The following is a 22,091-nucleotide window of genomic DNA, read 5'->3' as shown; positions in this document are numbered from 1 at the left end:
CTTCGAGATGCCTCCAAAATTTGCCACGGTAGAAAACCTATCAAATATTTTGGAATAGTGGATTATTCCTTTCGTGTTTGCATTGTAAAACTATGCTTACTATGCTATATGATTCTAGGTCGCTGTTCTTCCAATCCGGACGCTCAATACTTTGCCAACAACAGCATCAGACATCCAATGTCGCGGACACGGACGGAAATATAAAACCGTCGACTCGGACGGCAGACTGGTCTGTAAGAACTGTTCCAAGTGTCCTCCCGGCCAAGGCGTGTCCGTAGAGTGTACAGAGCACGCAGACACGGTGTGTGAGCCGTGTGTCGCTGGGGAGACGTTTTCGGGAACGTCTAGCAGCTGGAGACGATGCGAACAGTGCTCTGTCTGTGCTACCCACGAGCTGACCAAAAGGGAGTGCACGCCTACCAAAAACCGCAAATGTGGAATTTGCGTCATTGGTAAAATAAGTTTTCTAAACCTTTTAAAGTGTGTAAGAGTAGTCGTCCTTTCTTATGTCCTAAATAAGATGGTCACCGAAAGTAAAATAAAACAAACAAAAACTTTCGTTTTTTATATGACATCTTGTATCTTAAAGATGATTTGCATGCCAGGAAAGAATACTGTTTTGTAAGAAAAATGTATTTGAGGATCGCATATGTATCTTCCCAGCCTTAACTGAGCTCTGAATGGTTTCCAGGCTATTTCTATGACGACATAACTGGCGACTGTGATCGCTGTTCCTGGTGTTTTCCCGAATACCCGAACATTGCCGACCGCCAAGACGAGTGTGACGTCACAGGGGTGAAACCTGGCTTTCAGTGCGGACCCATCATAGACCCTCCCTACCCCCCACCCCTGGACAACATGGAACAATCCACCCTAGCTAAAGGTGATCACGTTCATAATAAATTATTTGCCATCTTTTCATTTCTTTCAATTTCTCACACAGTACATTGGAACCTCATATATAACAAAATACTGTATGTTTTTTATAGGAGAAAGCACAACAACAAAGTTCTTGCCACAACGAACTACTCAGTCTAACAGCAAACCATCAAAAGACAGGGAAAAACGAACGTCAGAAGTTTACCAAACATCTTCAGAATTCCACTTCGTCTCATCCAGGACGTCTCCAACAAAATGGCCCCCTCCAAACGATACAAGGACCACCACTTCTGCATACGACAGGGCTGTACTAACAGTGCAGCAACCCATCTTCATCGCAACGTCAGTCAATGCTAGTGCGGATTTCTCGACAGGACAGTATTCAGGTCAAAGTCCTGTACCACCAACGGCACTTGGTGTAGTGCTAGCCGTCATTGTAGCTACAGTTCTTGGGATCTTCTGTCTTTACGTTAAGCGTGATAGTAAAAGGTATGAAAGGGAAAGGGTAATACATGTGCATATGCAAGAACCCTTGATGGAACAGGATACGTCACAGGAGGTGGAAATTGTGGAGATATCAACGCGTACTGAAACCGAAAACTCGCTTTCTGCGGAGCTCACCATTGTTGTGTAAAATGGTCTTATGTGTGGTTTGTCTTTCAATAAGGGGGTATGTACATATAGATATAGAGACTTATTTTTGAATGTCCTTCAAAGTTCTAATAAATAAACGGATGTTGATACCCTGTGTATACTGTAGAATATAATGACGTCGGTGGGTCTAAATGCAGAACTACTATCATTACGAAATTGCACTTTTCAATGACAGCTTTCATGCTAATTCAGTTAATATTGTTATTGCAAAAGAATAATGAGACAGCACATTGCTTCCATTCCAAGCCCATGGTTGTATTCTATACTAATAGATCATTCCAGTTTTGAACTGAAATAAAAGACAATGTACCAACTTGGCTGCGTAAGGATGATGTTGCTTCTTCATGGTCCGATACACAAACTTTTTGGAGCTACAGGTAAATGTGCATAACATTATACATGTATTAACTAGTTTGTGTTGATCTGGCAAAAATACTCTCCAATAATAAGGTACATGTACTACAAAGCATTGCTTAGCAAGCCCTTTAGTGATCAATAGAACAAATATTTACATTTCAATTCATCTTAAAAACCCAAGTGGCATCAATATATACTATCTGCATCTGCATGTAAAAAGCTATTTGCTGACACATCCAATTGGCCTAATGAGTTCATTTTAGCACAACTGAAATTATACCAAGATAAAATGTCAGTCAGCAGAAACGTGCAGAGATAAAGGATGTAATCAATTCATTGGATAACTGATACACCATTCACACATTTGTACTTACAAGTACTTCTCTCTCTTTCTTTCTTTTTTTCACAAAAGTACAAATAGATGGAACATTTATATCTCATACAAGCCATCCAAATTTACATCATACTCCAAAATATAAAGATATTCACCTTCAGAAGGCTCCAATATACTACAAATATGATGTTCAAGTGAAGGAAAATTACATGTGATAGATAATAAAGTATGTACATCTTTGGATAGTGTTCTCTTAGAGCATCTTGATTTTGATCCTGCATATTCATCAATCCTGTTAAAACGTTAATAGCAGCTGGTTGCCTGAAGGGAGCACAGGGCAATGTTTACAACAGCTTGTTTATAGCAAACCTATATAAACTTGTGTTAAAAGTCACAAATATTTGTGAACTGCTGAAAAAAAAGCTGCCCTTGGTCAAATTCTTTATCTGTCTTGATACTATAAAATAGTGGCAAATGTTAAAAACATCCTCATCTAGTTTCCATAAAAGATTTTACAAGCAAAAAGTATTGTATGAATAGACTATACAAAGTCACAGCCATGATTAGGACACCCTTAGAAATTTCCATCATTTTTAGATAAATCCTGCCAAGTTTCCCAGCTGGCAAGATTTTGAAGTTACACAGGAGTTGCCAGCCCTTTGTCTATGTACACAATTCTATTGTCAGAATATCTTCCTACACATGTGAACGGTTGGCGTCCTTAAGCTTGTAGAAATGTAGGCTGCCAATCCAGCCACTCCTACGCCATGTATACATCAGAACAATAAACAACTTATCTTTCCGAATTGGCCAGACTTTTTCTTTACATGGTATGATTACAGCCATAATGTACCTTACTAGAGGATGACTATTTTTGCCTTTACTTTTACGTTTTCTAGTCCGACCACACAAAACCTCAAATCACCAGCAGTCCAACTGACCGAACTTTCACTCAAATCGCTGCTGTCTGTTGTGAATAATTAAGGTACCATTACTTTTGCTAGAGCTTATAATGCCGGAACATTGACAAAATACACATAAAGGGCAAGAAGAAGACAGAGCATTATATGTGTGTTAGAATATTCGGACGTATCTTATAAAATACGACAATAAAAAAACATCAACGACAGTATCATTTTCAAGCCCGGGCAAGGTCTATACAATGTCTAGGCATGCGCAGAAGTACGCATGCCTGAAACAGTCGGGAAGTCCCTGTACGTTGCCTTAGTTTCGAATGACTGTATTTGTCTATCCATGTAAGGTATAAATAGAAGGGGCGTGCTGTGCAACCCTGCGGCATTTCCTCGTTCGACATGTGAGGGGGCAAGAGGAAAAGGCATCATGGAGGAAAAGTGCCTCTCCTTGTGCTTTGTGGTAAGCATACTCCGCTTGTGAGGTGGATTGTCGTCCCCTACAACAGTGTATTTGGAACCTGATAGGGTTAACGTTAACAGTAACAAAAACGACCGCGGGCATGTCACTGGTCGTTGTGTTTTGGCGGGAACTTTCTTCTAGAATGTATACAGCATAACACAGAGTTCCATGTGCCTATAGGCTATACTATGTGTCTAGGTCCTTAGCTAGGACGGATATACTTTGCACACTATGGCTAATTAGATAAGCAACCTCGTGTATTATGACGAGAAAAATGGCGGCTCCGGCGATGAACTTGCAGGACCACTTAGCTCGTCGTCACTACTCTCCAAGCAGAGGTTGGGGTTCGGCTTGTTTTTGACCTCTTTTTATGCGTTTTTGTCGGGGGTTCTATTTTGTCACGGTTTCTTTCGACCGGTGTTGGTGGCCGACATAAACTGTGACAAAAGCCCGACAAAAGCGGCTAAAAAGACGTTAAAAACAAGCCGAAACCAACCTCTGCTTGGAGAGTACGTTGTCACGGTTAACTTGGGCTACTGCACTTCCTTGAGTCCATGTAACATGCAAGGATCCTGAAATAATGGTTACCTGAGTAGCAAAAGGAGGTAATATCAGCTTTCATATTCGAGCCACTATTTACATTTGCCACATGAACAGGAAACGTTCCACGTTGGCGCCCATGTTTGTTCTGCTACGGTGATCGATAGCCCCAGGTAAACAAAAGAGTACGTCGGAAAAGCTACGTAGACGTGGTTTAAGACAACCATGTATTGTGTATACGCACCGTGAGAGAAACGCAAATTACAGGTTTTCCAGTGACCTTCCGTTTGTGGACTCAATTATAGAAGGAAGTCTGAATTTTGACAAGATATCGTTACAGCTTACTGGTCTTCATAGCCCCATAAAGTACATATAATGATATATGTCATAGATGATATGCAATGTGACAATGGGTTCTATGCTTTGCTAGCGTTAATCGTTAAAGGGAACGTTCGGAAAACCATTAACATTTTACTTATAGATCATAGACTGTTAGAGAGTGATTTTTGTTTTCATTATTCATTTCGGGTACCGGTGTTTATCCATTTGCGTGTTTATAATGCCACCATATTTGGTCACAACATGGTTACAGTTGCTGGGTTCGTTTTACAGTGTTTAATCTAAAGGTCACAAACATAAAGGCCTTAAGGATGTGGGTTATAGACGACGTGAATAATGAAAGTCGTATCCAGTTTCGGTCACGTGTTACATACGCACTAATACTTTTCATGGTATTAGGATGCTATACCAATGTTACAAGACTTACAAAGGTCTACTTAGAAAACTACCGTGGCCGACAAGCACAAATTTTGGAGGCATCTTGCCACCGACATGCCTTCGAGATGCCTCCAAAATTTGCCACGGTAGAAAACCTATCAAATATTTTGGAATAGTGGATTATTCCTTTCGTGTTTGCATTGTAAAACTATGCTTACTATGCTATATGATTCTAGGTCGCTGTTCTTCCAATCCGGACGCTCAATACTTTGCCAACAACAGCATCAGACATCCAATGTCGCGGACACGGACGGAAATATAAAACCGTCGACTCGGACGGCAGACTGGTCTGTAAGAACTGTTCCAAGTGTCCTCCCGGCCAAGGCGTGTCCGTAGAGTGTACAGAGCACGCAGACACGGTGTGTGAGCCGTGTGTCGCTGGGGAGACGTTTTCGGGAACGTCTAGCAGCTGGAGACGATGCGAACAGTGCTCTGTCTGTGCTACCCACGAGCTGACCAAAAGGGAGTGCACGCCTACCAAAAACCGCAAATGTGGAATTTGCGTCATTGGTAAAATAAGTTTTCTAAACCTTTTAAAGTGTGTAAGAGTAGTCGTCCTTTCTTATGTCCTAAATAAGATGGTCACCGAAAGTAAAATAAAACAAACAAAAACTTTCGTTTTTTATATGACATCTTGTATCTTAAAGATGATTTGCATGCCAGGAAAGAATACTGTTTTGTAAGAAAAATGTATTTGAGGATCGCATATGTATCTTCCCAGCCTTAACTGAGCTCTGAATGGTTTCCAGGCTATTTCTATGACGACATAACTGGCGACTGTGATCGCTGTTCCTGGTGTTTTCCCGAATACCCGAACATTGCCGACCGCCAAGACGAGTGTGACGTCACAGGGGTGAAACCTGGCTTTCAGTGCGGACCCATCATAGACCCTCCCTACCCCCCACCCCTGGACAACATGGAACAATCCACCCTAGCTAAAGGTGATCACGTTCATAATAAATTATTTGCCATCTTTTCATTTCTTTCAATTTCTCACACAGTACATTGGAACCTCATATATAACAAAATACTGTATGTTTTTTATAGGAGAAAGCACAACAACAAAGTTCTTGCCACAACGAACTACTCAGTCTAACAGCAAACCATCAAAAGACAGGGAAAAACGAACGTCAGAAGTTTACCAAACATCTTCAGAATTCCACTTCGTCTCATCCAGGACGTCTCCAACAAAATGGCCCCCTCCAAACGATACAAGGACCACCACTTCTGCATACGACAGGGCTGTACTAACAGTGCAGCAACCCATCTTCATCGCAACGTCAGTCAATGCTAGTGCGGATTTCTCGACAGGACAGTATTCAGGTCAAAGTCCTGTACCACCAACGGCACTTGGTGTAGTGCTAGCCGTCATTGTAGCTACAGTTCTTGGGATCTTCTGTCTTTACGTTAAGCGTGATAGTAAAAGGTATGAAAGGGAAAGGGTAATACATGTGCATATGCAAGAACCCTTGATGGAACAGGATACGTCACAGGAGGTGGAAATTGTGGAGATATCAACGCGTACTGAAACCGAAAACTCGCTTTCTGCGGAGCTCACCATTGTTGTGTAAAATGGTCTTATGTGTGGTTTGTCTTTCAATAAGGGGGTATGTACATATAGATATAGAGACTTATTTTTGAATGTCCTTCAAAGTTCTAATAAATAAACGGATGTTGATACCCTGTGTATACTGTAGAATATAATGACGTCGGTGGGTCTAAATGCAGAACTACTATCATTACGAAATTGCACTTTTCAATGACAGCTTTCATGCTAATTCAGTTAATATTGTTATTGCAAAAGAATAATGAGACAGCACATTGCTTCCATTCCAAGCCCATGGTTGTATTCTATACTAATAGATCATTCCAGTTTTGAACTGAAATAAAAGACAATGTACCAACTTGGCTGCGTAAGGATGATGTTGCTTCTTCATGGTCCGATACACAAACTTTTTGGAGCTACAGGTAAATGTGCATAACATTATACATGTATTAACTAGTTTGTGTTGATCTGGCAAAAATACTCTCCAATAATAAGGTACATGTACTACAAAGCATTGCTTAGCAAGCCCTTTAGTGATCAATAGAACAAATATTTACATTTCAATTCATCTTAAAAACCCAAGTGGCATCAATATATACTATCTGCATCTGCATGTAAAAAGCTATTTGCTGACACATCCAATTGGCCTAATGAGTTCATTTTAGCACAACTGAAATTATACCAAGATAAAATGTCAGTCAGCAGAAACGTGCAGAGATAAAGGATGTAATCAATTCATTGGATAACTGATACACCATTCACACATTTGTACTTACAAGTACTTCTCTCTCTTTCTTTCTTTTTTTCACAAAAGTACAAATAGATGGAACATTTATATCTCATACAAGCCATCCAAATTTACATCATACTCCAAAATATAAAGATATTCACCTTCAGAAGGCTCCAATATACTACAAATATGATGTTCAAGTGAAGGAAAATTACATGTGATAGATAATAAAGTATGTACATCTTTGGATAGTGTTCTCTTAGAGCATCTTGATTTTGATCCTGCATATTCATCAATCCTGTTAAAACGTTAATAGCAGCTGGTTGCCTGAAGGGAGCACAGGGCAATGTTTACAACAGCTTGTTTATAGCAAACCTATATAAACTTGTGTTAAAAGTCACAAATATTTGTGAACTGCTGAAAAAAAAGCTGCCCTTGGTCAAATTCTTTATCTGTCTTGATACTATAAAATAGTGGCAAATGTTAAAAACATCCTCATCTAGTTTCCATAAAAGATTTTACAAGCAAAAAGTATTGTATGAATAGACTATACAAAGTCACAGCCATGATTAGGACACCCTTAGAAATTTCCATCATTTTTAGATAAATCCTGCCAAGTTTCCCAGCTGGCAAGATTTTGAAGTTACACAGGAGTTGCCAGCCCTTTGTCTATGTACACAATTCTATTGTCAGAATATCTAACACTAACACTGCATCTCTACCAGCTCAATGGCATCTCTGTTTAAGTCCATCGTTCCTAACTTCTCCTGTTCTACAGACTTCTCTGACATGCTTCCTTCAGATACATTGTCAGTTCCAGTACTTTGCAGCCCTAGCATTTTCAACTCAATATCTTTGTCGTCTCTTTTGCTACTTTCTTCCAGTTGTTGTGACTGGCTATCTGCAACTGCACTTGTTACATGCTCTTTCACTTCCATTTTCTTATTATCCTGTTCCTTTTCTACAAAGTACTCAACAATCAATTTAACAACATCTCTTCTTTTTAGCTTGTCATCACAGTATTGGAGAAGCTCCCCGACTGTTGCGTTTTCATTAGTTTTGGTTATCTTCTCTAAGATTGCTTTCAAAGGCGAATCTTTGCCACGAAGTTCTGTAAACTCTATAAAGTTCAGTTCTTCATGTGTTAGACCAAAGTGACTCCCAATATTTCTGAACGGCTTGTCACACTGCTCTAGCTTTATCCTAAGATTGTAAAACAGATCTTCCTCGTTCAGTATCGCTTCCAAAGGCATTCTTCGGATGAAATCAGGAACTGAAATAGAACAATATCATAATAGTTGTTACATCACAAGATCAAAGTACATGAACAACATAAGTCAGCAACATGGTGAAGAAAGGATGAAAAACTTAAGGCATTTCTAATGCTCTTAAAGTTGGTTTCGCAGGATAGGAATACTTATATAGAATCCTTAAAGGAGTCCTAAACTCTAGAAGGGAGTATTATTTTCCACTAGATTATGTATCAATGAATACATAACCAGCCAACTTTTTACAGAATTTTGCTTGTGGTGAATTAAACAAGGTGTGCTTCGTAAAATAATATGTGATCATGACTCACTATAAACCCGTGCAGACCCTACCCATGTATAACCTATACGTATACTCACTTCCTTCATCGTGAATTTTTTTGGCATGAGTGAGGGGGGTTAAGCACAATAAGAAGGCCAGTTGTTCATAAGATATAAAGGAACACATAACAAGACGAATTTTTCTTAACCCCCCTGACATTATTTGTGTAAACTAACTTTTGTCAGGTACATTGTATTCAGGTATAGGCTGAGGTTGTTTCATTTAATTAATGAGAAAATAGAGGATCACCTGGGGAATTTAGTAGAATACTCAATGATTTTTGATGCACACGGGACTAGTGGGTACTTTACAGTATACTGTAATTAAGTATTCATTTTTACTTCCTAAAATTATTATCTATTGGAAAATAACTCCCCCCTCTTGAGTTTAGGACTCCTTTAAAGTGGTATCTATATTTGCGTTAAGTATAGCAACGATTGACACAATGATTACTAAATCTGTTTATCAAAGTTCTTACCCTGTATATGTCCACTTGTGTTAGAGAAGCCCTGGGCACCAGAAGTACTAGGTCCTACAGTGCGTGGTCTCTTCCTAGTTGGATGGTCATCATCATTGTCTCTTGGTCTACGACTTTGGCTAGGCAAGTCCACCCCTCCTTCAGCTGAATGATAAATAAAATTGATGATTAAATTTTTTTGCAGAAAACTGTATCTATAAAATGTAAAATGAACACATATTTGACATGTAGTTGAAGTTTAAAGTTGTGGGGAATTCTTGTAAGACCAAGTATCATATGATTAAAAAATTTGTCCAACAATCTTATTCTTTGTCTTACATTTGTATCTTTAAAAGATAACCAAAAGCTCTACTAACTACTGGAATCATTGTACAGATTTTCCATGGGCTGATTTGAAATATCTTAGATGTCCATATGAGCTAAAAGTACAATCCTGAGACTCTTACATTGCCAATCTTACATTGTTTTTTATTTGTCCATTTTTTATTGTGACCTCTTAGCTCTTTGCATGGTTGTGCATCTTGGCTGAATGATATGCTCCAGCAACATGTAAAGCAAAGAATATAGAAACATGAAATCAAAGACCGTGTACCTACGTGAAGTATCTAGAGTTTATGCAAATTCAAATCATTGCACAACCATGTCCATTTCACTTCTTACATGCTCCATTTTCATGAACATGCTAACCTTGGGTTCCTGACTTCATCAATGGCAACATTAATTTCCTATGCGACCAAACTTGGACCCAAGCCAGTGGGAACAAACTTGAACGCACAGTAAGACAAAGAAGTACACAAACCAACAAGTGCATGATTTTCAAAAAAGCTGCCATTATCGCCTCTATGAAAAGAAGTACCGTATTTTCTAAAATTGTAGCTAGGGAATATCATCCCAGGAGTTAGACACACTGCATATTAATAAAACTGCAGTAAGTAGCCATTTTCTAATGACTTTGCACCAACAGCCCTAGTCATTTCTAGCGACGAAAGTGCACATTTCTCAATTTTGGCAGTTTCTCTGCAAAATATGTAGCAATTTTATTTTAGAGGACGGCCACTGTCTGAGTCCAGGACTTCCTAATCAAGGTTATGGCCTTCCAATATACAAGCATGCCATACCAGCTGCCTTACTGTCTGAGCTAACTCAATGAGTTCATTGAGATTTTTTAGTGATGTAGGGTTTCAAGCTACAAAAAAACAAACTCCACTTTACAATTTTTTCCAATTTTCTTCATGATTTAAGGTTAAAAAAAGCATTGTATGCTATATTGGAAATGAAGGCAGACATGGCAGAGATATAGATGCCATGGTCTGGAGGATGCGATGAGCAGGGTTACCAAAGAACTAAAGAAAAGGGAACAAAAAAAGCCTAATGACAAAAATACATGTACCATCATCCTCAATGATGTACAGCTCAGCTTGTCCCTCCAGCACTTCTCCCCCTGGTGTTGTGACCTCACAGGTGTACACACCAGCATCACAGCGCTGTACAGTCCTGTTGAAGTTTTGCAATCGAGACACACGTTCAACTTGGCCATGCTTCATCCACCTGAACTCACAGGTGGCAGGATCCAAGTTGACTGGTAAGACACAGCTAAAGCCAACATTTTGGCCTGAAGAGACACATAGCAAAAAGAGTAAGTTAGGCCTAATCCCCTGTTTTGTGTAAACCATATTATGCATTTAACCAGATGTTTTGTTAACTCCAGTTTGCTCATATAGGTTGTTGTTCAGCACCAAATCTACTGGCACTAGAATGTAATCAGAGTTTTTGGTATCATGAATGAATGGGACAAGTACAAGCAAAGAGTCAGATGTGTTTTTTTTTTACAAGATTACAACTCACCTAGTCTTGCAAGGTTTGGATGGATGTTGACTTGGATGTCCTGATGTCTCCTATTCCCAACTCTGCCGTTACCTGCAATGCAAGTGATATATTGATGAGTTAGTAGCATAGTTTACAAGTGATGAAGTTATTACTCAAGTATTTTGTTGATTTGATTGTATGAATGACATCCTCTGGGGACCCCAAAACTGATGCGAGTGTGCAAATTAAAAAACTTGCTCCCCAAAAAAATTTGTCTTCAATGTGAAATCTACGTGTTCAGGAAAGATGAACAAAACTTAACACAGTTACCGGTATACTGAAATATATATTCTTCATTTTTGTTCTTTCAAAACTTCTTCTTTGACTTTGGAATTGACTTTGACATGCTATGACATCTGAAATATTTTATGCAATTTACAGCATGTATGTTCTGATTTTGCAGCTGCTTTTTATGATTTACAGTATGGCAGAAAACTTTTTTTTCGGAAATGGACAAAATTTGATGTGCCTGCAGATGTCATCCATATAATCAAATCAACATGGCCTAACATCTATGAACAATTTAAGGATAAACAGCAACAACTTGGGTATATACAAAAAATGTATCATTAAGTATGACATACACATACATGTACCATTGCCAGGGGGATATGCTAGTCTATAATTTTAAGCAACTGTGGCAGATCTCTGATTACCTTGTCCTGCAGCATTGTTGTGGCCTGTCCTGTGCCCACCTGGCTGTTGTCTCCTCCCATCTGCCTGTGGTGGTGCAGCTCCATCAGCAGGGTTATTGTCACCTCTTCCTCCATTCCCAGCCGCTTGAACTTGACCTTCCATTCCCGGAGCGGCGTGGTATTGGGAATCGTTCCCTTGGACAACAATGGTCACAGGGCCATGAAAGGTACTTCCTGAAATGTTGACAGCTGGCTGCCCGTCCGGTCTTTGATGACCTGGATACGGTGGTAGCTGTGGCGGCTGGCCTGCCCCTGGTTGCTGCTGGTTCGGTCTATTTGGTCCAACACCTGTATTCCAAAAAGCAACATTCTGTTACCCAGCTGTTATGTTTGCTGATTCTAATAGTTCATCTCAATGCTTGTTCTCAGCATCCCGCTATTCTAACCTTTAACTTTAAAAGGGGCAGGAGACGCACAACCCTCATTGACAATCTAAAAAGGGATGCTGGGCTCAGTGACATATCTACAACAGAGCTTCAATCGCTAATGGAAGAGTGGTGCAGAAGAACCCATTGTCTCCCGAGATGACATCACCGATGTCCTCTTTCAAGGTCGAGGTCAAACTTTGTGCCTGCCCCCCCCCCCCCAAACAACCTCTTGTTACAACTCATCATCATCCTGGCCCATCTCACATTTATGACACCATTGTCATTCAGTTCTGGAAATTACTGAAGTCTATATACAGATGTAAAAGTCAGTAACAGGGGGAACATACCAGATGGTACTGCATTCCGTCCCTTTTCATCATTAGGGGGTCCTTCTATTCTTTCTGAAAACTCCATGGTGTCTTCTGATGCTACTTCTGCAAACAAACCATCAACGATTAATGACTTTTGTCAAGTTCACAAAACAAGCTCAAAGATTTTGCCACATGAAATAATATATCAACAAAGTTATCACCTTTTGGAAGTGTCACCCCATCACTGTTGTCAGCTTCTCCATTTTCTTTGGTACCTTCTGCCTCCGGTGTGCCATCTCCTGTTACTTTAAAGGCAAACACAATAATGCATTAGACTCAAGTGCTAAAGAAGACCAAAAATGTCATCAGAACATGGTGGCGTCGCGGTGGCGTAGTGGCAGGGTGTTTGGCCCCAGGACCCAGAGATACCGGGTTCGAATCCGGGGTTCCCTGATTTGTCCTGTTGACGTTGTGCCCTTGGGAGTACCTTGGGAAAGGCACTTTACACGACTTTCCTCACTTTACTGAGGTGAAAATGAGTACCTAGCTTCGGTTAGGGACGTCTCTCGGATAGGACGTTAAATGGAGGTCCTGTGTTTGAGGAGAGCCACACCTCAATCACGTTAAAGAACCCAACACACTTATCGAAAAAGCGTAGGGGTCCGTCTTGGGGTGAGTGGATATATAAATCTGTTCGGATATGCAGCTTGTACTCTTCAGTACAAACCTGGTGTGTTACGCCTTGATGCGGTTTACCGGGTATGCAATACAATACAATACAAACAGTTCTTCTCAATGCCTGACAGGTGTTTTGTTATATTATATCTGATTAAAAAAGTAGTTACTATACCTTGGCCATCTGCTGAACTAACACTGGTTGAATCTGACTGCAGGAGAGAATCTTTCGAGCTAAATGGACTCTCTGTTGATGAAGAAAAACAATGACATGTTACAAAAATCAAACTGAAACACACAGTAAAAAGCATGTGTTCATTTTCAGGTTGTTCATGTCCTAATGACCAAAACTTTAACTATGAATACCCTGTAAGACAAGACATAAATCACAACCCCTTACTTTTGTCACTTCCTGCATCAGATGTATCCTTTGAGTTTGACTCATTGCCACTGTCCACACCACCTGGAGTGTCCACTTCCTTATCTGGATCATCTACAGTTACTGAACAGTAAAGCAAGACAAAAAAAATGCCACAGAAAATGAAAACTTTAGAACAGCACTTACTTCAACACCTATCTATTAAGCTATCTATCACTACCAAACTTTCAATTGTTGATACAGTGAACACATTTTAATATGCTTAAGTGGTGTTATAATTCCATGATCATTTTCAATTACATTTATCTAACACATATCAACTACACACATTTAAGAATTACATCAACCAAAATAGCTACCTGCATCTGTAATAACATGGCCTCCTGCTTCCTCTTCTTCATCTTCAGTGCCAGTATCCTCTTTTTCTCCTCCACCAACTGCTGTTAATGTGAGTACTTAGCAGTTACACTCCATACAACAAAACACAAAATAAATTTTACCACTCTATTTAAGCAATCTAGCACCGAAAGACTACAAAAATATCACCTTTACAGTACTGTTATGGTCAATATCTAACAAATTGTTCATTGTTCACATTTGAAGAGTTTGTATTACATGTACTTTGAGGTACATGTTGTGATTCCATGATTGCACGGCACAATACAAAGTTTACATGGCAGAGCAACATGTTAAAAATATACCATCCAAATAATAGATGGCTGGACTAAAAAAACAACTAGATACATAGCAGGAAGCACTATGCAAACATCCACTTGCACTCCTTTGACCAACGATGTAATATGTGAGTATGCATATATGATGACATTTTGATATGTCATGACACACCTGCATCATCCTGCAAGAGTTCCACCTGATCTTCACCCGTAGTTTTAGCTAAAAACAGGATATAATGTTATTATTAATAGGATGCATATCTTCTACTTGTTATCAAAACATGATTGATAATAATTCTAATGTGTCTTAAGTGGACAAATAGATTACACTATCCTTGTGGTTATATGAAGCCTTACCTACTACATGTATGTACACAAAAATACAGATAAGTAAAAACATTGTATGGCAGGAACTCTGTTGTGTCTGTCAAGCATCAATGTCTTGCAGTAATAACAAGGACAATTTAAGATTATGTCATGATCACTTCATGAAACAACATATTTGGTAATAAATACTTTGATATTATCAACAACATTAAACTTATTTAAATTACAAACATTTAGCAGTGATAAAGTAAAAAAAAAAACTCACCCTTTTGTCTTTCATAATGCCTTCTAACACAGTAAATAAAGATGGAGATCACAGCAATTCCAGCAATAATCCCAAACACTTTATAAACTATGCCTACAACCCAGGTTTGCTGTTTCCCTGTTGATAAAGCAAAAGACAAATCTTAAGTTACCCTGTACTCTACATTGAGACTATACAGTATTCATCTTACAAGTACATATATGGGAATTAATGACTGTTAGTATACATCACTTCAAAACTACTGGTAGCTTGATCAATTTGACTGAAACAAACCGAATCAGATAAAAGTTGTCAAAGAAAAAGTTTCGATCACCTGGTTTTGGGACTGGGATAGGATTCACTGTACTCATTCCCTTTGCTGTGCTTGATGGTGGTTCACTTGATGGCTGGGCTGTTGGAGGTGGTTCAGAGGTTGCTGGTTGTGTTGGGCCAAGTGGAGGGATATCAGTTTTATTAGTGGTATTTGTTTTGTCAGTTGTTAGTGGTGGGGCAGCAGTTGACATAGAGGGTGGCGCTGGGGTAGTTGTGGGTTGAGGGGGTCTTGTACATGTGTCCCCTGCACTCAAACTGTCCTTCTCACAATGATACTGAGTGCTGGGATACCGATAGAGACACTCATCTATCACATCCTCTTTGCTTGGATCATACCGACACAAGCAGCATATCTTCTGACAGGTGGTCCCATCGGGTGCTAGTTCTTTATCACCATCACAGAGACATACTGCCGGCTGTTTTGGGTTACATTCCTGTTGGTAACCGCTTGTACAGGTCTTACAGTCCTGACACTTTTGACCTGCACCTGAGTATGTGCCATTTGGGCACTGCCTGCAAGGGTCTTCAACAGGGTATCCTTCTGGGCTGTACCCACAGTCTACCTTCAGCTCCTCGCCTGGATGAAAAGTTTTGAGATTAACATATGCATGATATCCATGGCCATCTTCTCAGTCATCTTTGGCAATGAAGGACTACCAAGAAGATATGCATGTGATGGATTACTAACCCACATGCATACGGTGACTACATGTATGTCAAAACAAAATGACCTGCAGTTCTGACATATTTTGTTAGATGTCACTTTTGTGCAATTTCACACTACTGAAATATGCAATTTACTTGCTTCAAACAAACAAAATATTTCTGTATCCCAGTTGGACACTTTTAAGCACAAGAGGGTCACTTTCATAATTCATGGTGATTGGTTAACCCTCATTTTGGATTCTAAGCCTAAGCAGTGTAAATTGTTATCTATGGTCTTAAACATTCTTGTAATGTTATACCTAAAAATAAAAGCTAGCTAGTGTGAGAACACAAAAAAATTAGTTTTTCATCAACTTGTATCTATAGTAAAATTCCACTTCAACGTCTTATAAGTTATATGATGTGTAGGAGAAATTGAAAATTCCCCCACTTTCTACAATCTGTTACAATGACTCAGCAGCTGCAACCACCAATTTCTCAGAAGGGGTCAATGACCTTGCTTGTGATCATGTGACTTATTATTTTGAAGCCTTTAGGTTGACATGTACAATGTACATGACGACGATACACGCAGAAATCTAGGAAAACAAAGTTTAAAAACATATCATGGCAGCTACAAATTCAACTGTGCCTACCATGTTTTTTATTATGCACTTGATATAACCGAGAAGCTTACAAGTACGTATATTATACATGATTGTTTGTCTGTAGTACATTTTTGTATAATTTTGTATATCTAATATTTATTGAAAATATTCAAGCTTGAACTAATGAAGGGCTATGTTTGAGAGCTATTCTTTGGCTTAGGTACTGAAGTTGAATGCTCATGCATGTCTAACAAGAGTTCTACGACCTCATACCTTCGCGAAATGATTTTGACCTATTGACATTCCTCTCTTCCTCAGTTACAAATGTCACATATTTGAATAGTCATATCATGGAACACAGCAGGTTTTTAAAATTGCCTCATTAATTATAATCTGATTTGCATAATTATCATCCAATCATACAAAGCATCACATAAGTTATCTACATACCAAAAATCATGACCATCCATCAAGCCCATCTCGAGTTATATTATTTTCTCATTAATTATGTAAATGAGGTTCTCATTTGCATAGCTGGTATCTATTAATATTTCTCTCTTCCTCAGTTACATATGTCACATGTTTGCGAGTCCTATCATGGAAATTGATGAATGTATAAACTTTCCTCATTAATTATGCAAATTAGTTACTGATTTGCATAATAAGTATCCAATCATGTACATCATCGCTCAAGCTATGTACATGCAAAAAATCATGACCTTCCATCAAGCCCTTCTTGAGTTATTCCCTTTCAAAGTCTGAAGCAAAACCTACCCCTGCAGTTCCAAAAAAGTTGCTAGGGGGCCCAAACCTATACCACTTACTCTCTGCCCAACGAGCTATCTACCACTCAAAAATCAGTTCCATAGCATGTCCACAACACGAGATATCATAACAGGAAGTTCCGCTGCAGTACCGTAACAAGCCGATAGGGGGCCCAAAATCTAATCATTTTCAGGTTTCATCGAGACCTACCAACACACCAAATACCAAGACAATCCTTCCAAGAATTCTCGACTTATCGTGTTCACTAACAGACACACAGACATGCTCGGTATTCCCATGCTGTGGCACTGCATTAATGACTGTTCTTACTCATATAAGGCCGTGTATATCCAACTTTGGTCAAAATTTGTATGTTTCAGTCTTTTAATTGGTGTAAGGAGATATCTTTGTGGTTTGGTTTCACATGCTCCGAGTGGACTCTTCCAGGCTGGGAGTAGGTCAAAGTTGACGATTGTTTTCGTCTGTCAGCTGTTACGAGAGAACGAGCTGGTCAACTGTCTATTTTCTTTGCATGATTCTAAAGTAGACAGATGTCTTTCTGGTGCATAAGAATTTTTGGGGCTTGCAATTAAGGTGAATCCTTTTCTGAGCCCTTGTTTTAGTGCTTTAAAGCATTACTGCCTATATGGGCAAGTCTATCTCTTGTATCTGCCCTACAGCTGGCTGATAGCCAATTTGTCCCTGGCAGTAACTGACAGTTTCCTGCCTGCCTCATGACCCCTCATGACCCCTCATGACCAACTTTGCCCCCCATCTACCCGTATCAATATCCCCTGAAACAATACAGCCCACACGTCGCAACCAGAACGCATAGTAAAGCATACAATTGAACACATTTTTACACTTTTCTCGTTAATTATGCAAAACACTTCGCCCAAAATCTAATCATCTTGAGATTTGCCACATACACACCGACACACCAACTACGACAACAAACCATCCAGGCGTTCTCGACTTATTCTGTTCACTAACAGACACACAGACAAGCACCATCGAATAACCTACTCGACGAAACCATTCGTCGCGAAGGTAATTATATTTCCAAGATGACAAAACGACTTTTAACATGTTTTGTATATTTTTCAAAAAGGTAAGGTGTATATTTTTCAATATAACTAGAGTCTTTGCCTGCTATATAGATAATCGTAAACTGCCACTCACATTCACAAGCATAATCAACATTAATATTTCCATTGGGAAAGATAAGGAAGCAAGTCCACACATCAACAACAGAGTTCAAACTCACCTGCATGGCAAACAAATTGTTCACCATTACAGTCAACACAGCTGCTTGATGAAGAATCCCAGTGGGTGTAGGGATCACAATGAACTGCTCCTGGGTTCAACTAGTAGGAGAAACAGGATATACAGGTATACAAGCATAAGGACTTTATCCATGCCAGGAAAGGGTAGCGCTACCATGATGATACTATCTCACCTGCCTCATGTAACTCGTTTTCACAAACAGAGCGTGGTAGACTGAATAATGAAGATTTCTATTGCAAATTCCTGCCCATAGATAGGCTTATTGCAAGTACAATCATATTAATATAGACACTTACAGTTTGCTGAAACCAGCCCAGGGGCCCACCCGGGGGAGCCACGACCTCAAGTGAGGGTCTGCATGGGGGGGTCCTGGCAACGCTTAACGGTAAATTCAGACCAGCCGATAACGCTTAACGGTAAATTCAGACCGACCGATAACGCTTAACGGTAAATTCAGCATTTTTAGAACATGAGATACCCCTGAAGACGACTGTTTTTTGCCACTAGTCGTCCTGATCTTGTGGCAGGAGACCTATTACGCTATGTCATTCTCGCACGCCTGCTCCGAACGCTTTAAATTCGGCGGCGACAGGAAATTTCATGATCAAATGACGAGTGCCAAAGGCGCGACGAAAATTTTGAGATCTTGACCCTCTGAAACGCTATTTCCTGCATTCTGAGGGGGGGGGGATTTTCCTGAAGAGTAAGCTAAGTTTTATGACATCTATATTTGAAAAAATACAGAAGAGTTTCAGCTTGATTTTTGAGGGGCGTCACGCCCTCCAGACCTCGCCGGAGCTGCGACATGCTTGCGAGCAAAATTCTTGACACCGCTATTTCTTGCATTTCGATGGGCAAATATTACTGGTAATTTAAGTTAAGTTTAATGATGTCTGTTTGTGAAAAAATACAGATGAGTTTCAGCTTGAGTTTGGGGGCCGACGCCCATCTGACAATATTTTTGCCGGAGCCGTGTGCTCCCTGGAGAAAATTTTGAAATCTTGACCCACTGAAATGCTTTTTCCTGCGTAACGAGGAATTACTCAATAACGCTTAAAAACGTTGAATTCAGGATGACAAATAACGCTTAACGAGGAATTAAAACGACCAGTAACGCTACACGATTAATATACCGATAACGCTTAACGGTAAATTCAGGCGGCCGGTAACGATTAACGGTGAATTAAAATCGCTCGGAACGCTTCACGAAAAAGGGCATGCAGACCCTCTCAAGTTTTACACCATTCACGCAAGAACCTAATTATACATATAAACACTCATTTTTGCCCACACCATCCCACAATGGAATACCCTGCCGGCTGAGACGGCTCCCACCGTCGAGTCGTTCCGTGCCAGGCTGGAGGCCTGCCCGCCTTAGCCCTCAACACCCCCTACTTTGCCCCTGAAGAGGCTATTTGGGGGTTTCCTAGATGTACATGTAGATAATGACACTAAATTCGAACTTATTGGGTTCGGCTTCTTTTTCCAAGACAGTAATAGATTTTAGTCATTTTTTTCCTTTAACATCTTTTACTTTCACTATGAAATTGACCTAAGCATTAAACGACATTAGTATCGTTTTCCGAAATTTAGTGTTCGCGGTGGATTTGAGTTTGTGACAGTGCTAGTAACCTACTAATGCGGTAATGCAATAATATTGTACAAACAAATCGTCACATTACATGTACATCTGTATCTGTATCTATATAGCCGGTATAACCGCCATTCGGCGCAACACAACATGTAGCCGTGGCGAATAACGAAGGGAGTTTTTGCTTGATACTACATATACTTTCCCTTCTTAGTCGTGGGGCACGACACACTCCCACATCTACTCGTGCGACGCCTGCCTTCAAACTTGCACGCCAGGCCTGGCACTTACACAAGGGGGTGCATGGGTCACACTAGTAGTAGAAGTTTAGAACATTACAAATTGCGGTGGTTTTAAGTTCAGTCACCGAGAAACCAGTGAACATAAAACCAACATAAATGCTTCTGCATGTAATGAATCATGAATATATTTGACCAATACGACCATCCCCTCCCCCTTGTTTAATATGTATAATCAGATTGAGCTACGGTTTGTGGTATGATATCTGACTTTGGCAGTTAGTAGACAGATTAGAAACATTATGATTAGGAAGAAAGAACTTGACATACCTTTTCTAGGGGTGCCGACTGGACTTGGGTAACCCCACCAAAGGCCAGCAGTGTCAGCAAAACAACGACGAGTGAACATGTTCGAGGCTGCTCGCGTTCGTCGACATTCCCGCTCCAAGTAAAGAACACTATCTGGTTCATGATTGTCCTATAATTTGTACAACAACAACTATAGCCCCATCATCTAATAATATAAGACAGCTTGTATCGCGCAGAATTGGTTGTTGTTGTGAATGTCCTTGCGTAGAACTAGTACTGCAAGTTGGTAAAGTCCTTAGCAAGTTGGAAGTAGCTAGTTCCTAGAAGTAGAAGCCCTTCAACTTCAAGTTCAAGCGGTCCGTGTATTCACCGAAATACGGGAAATACGCGAAATACACGAAATACACGTCCGAAATACACGAAATACACTTGAAGATGGCTGAAATCTACCGAAATACAGTATGATTTGATGAATTAACATCACAGGTTGCCATATGCCGTCTTGAAATAATATATTTATAGCCCTGGCGACAAGAAAAAGACAGAAAATACTTCGCGATCCCGGCCACGTCCGGTCGCCGCCATCTTTCTTACCATACACATGATGTTTGTTTTTCAGTGGTGTCTTCTTCTGTGTCATTTACACAAAAAGGGTGGTGAAATGTACCGAAATACAGTATGATTTGATGAGCAAACATCACAGGTTACTTTATTTCGGCATAAAATGATATATTTATGGTCCTGGTGACAAGAAAAGGACAGAAAATACTTCGCGACCCCGGCCGGCCGCCGCGTCATCTTTCTTACCATACGCCATGATGTGTGTTGGGTATCAGGACAACACGGCCCCTAGACAATCAGGACAACTCGGCACCTAGGCCGGGACAACTCGGCACCTTACTTACTGAGCACGTAATATGTGAATGTTTGGAGAAGATATCGATCTAGAAGCCTGACACTACTATAATTCTAACTTCTTTTTTTTTTTGCTCGGCAGGAATTCTATAGCGCCGGCGTACTTTGGGGGTGCGCCAGCGGGGTCAATCGCCATGTCGCCCGCCGAGTCCGCCCGAGTTGCCCCGCTAGTCTAAAGCGATACTAAAGACTACTGGCTTACATTACAATATGAAACTACACGACATTAAACTACAAGCATATAGTAAACTACTTGGTCTTTGTGAACATGATTTGTCTCTTTACAACCGACACTAGCGGTCCGATTCGTAGGCAAACAAAAAATCCAATACAGCGGTGTCCAACGTTCGTTCATGACTAAACAATCGTCAGAAACTTTCCCTGTATGTGATTTCCTGCCAAATACTGCCCATATGCCAGTGTAGAAGCGATAATGCAACGGATTTGGCTAACTTTCTCTTCGGCGGGTAGCGTTCATATAGGAACAAATATGGCGGATCAAGCTATACCATCATCCTTTGCGCGGCAGGAAATACTGTAACCAGTTATGCCAAGGAGGTTATATGGTTATGCTAAGGTTCCATTTCCAAAGTTGACAGCG

General features: G+C 40.1%; 2 protein-coding genes and 1 long non-coding RNA gene across 3 annotated transcripts; 2 read left to right on the top strand and 1 right to left on the bottom strand.

Moving 5' to 3' along the window:
* The first annotated feature begins 111 nt into the window (after nt 1-111).
* On the top strand, nt 112-1,710 carry LOC136436862 (uncharacterized). Its single transcript, XR_010756099.1, has 3 exons — nt 112-452; nt 692-883; nt 990-1,710. It is a non-coding gene; the product is annotated as an uncharacterized lncRNA (long non-coding RNA).
* Nucleotides 1,711-3,565: 1,855 nt separating this feature from the next.
* LOC136437517 (uncharacterized) lies at nt 3,566-7,193 on the top strand. Its single transcript, XM_066432132.1, has 4 exons — nt 3,566-3,598; nt 5,092-5,425; nt 5,665-5,856; nt 5,963-7,193. Exons 1-4 carry the CDS (start codon nt 3,566-3,568, stop codon nt 6,484-6,486), a joined length of 1,083 nt encoding a protein of 360 aa, XP_066288229.1. The 3' UTR covers nt 6,487-7,193.
* Nucleotides 7,194-7,412: 219 nt separating this feature from the next.
* LOC136437516 (uncharacterized) lies at nt 7,413-21,392 on the bottom strand. The gene is made up of 14 exons (XM_066432131.1): nt 21,383-21,392; nt 15,133-15,708; nt 14,820-14,936; nt 14,400-14,447; nt 13,913-13,993; nt 13,575-13,676; nt 13,350-13,421; nt 12,721-12,804; nt 12,536-12,622; nt 11,782-12,108; nt 11,105-11,176; nt 10,650-10,871; nt 9,260-9,403; nt 7,413-8,464 (listed from the first exon to the last, which is right to left on the bottom strand). The coding sequence occupies exons 1-14, from the start codon at nt 21,390-21,392 to the stop codon at nt 7,896-7,898; spliced, it is 2,511 nt and encodes an 836-aa protein (XP_066288228.1). The 3' UTR covers nt 7,413-7,895.
* Nucleotides 21,393-22,091: the final 699 nt, after the last annotated feature.

Source organism: Branchiostoma lanceolatum, chromosome 6, assembly GCF_035083965.1.
Source record: "Branchiostoma lanceolatum isolate klBraLanc5 chromosome 6, klBraLanc5.hap2, whole genome shotgun sequence".
Taxonomy (NCBI): Eukaryota; Metazoa; Chordata; class Leptocardii; order Amphioxiformes; family Branchiostomatidae; genus Branchiostoma; species Branchiostoma lanceolatum.
Note: the sequence above shows the minus strand (reverse complement) of the source record. Positions and strands in the feature narration are given on the sequence as shown.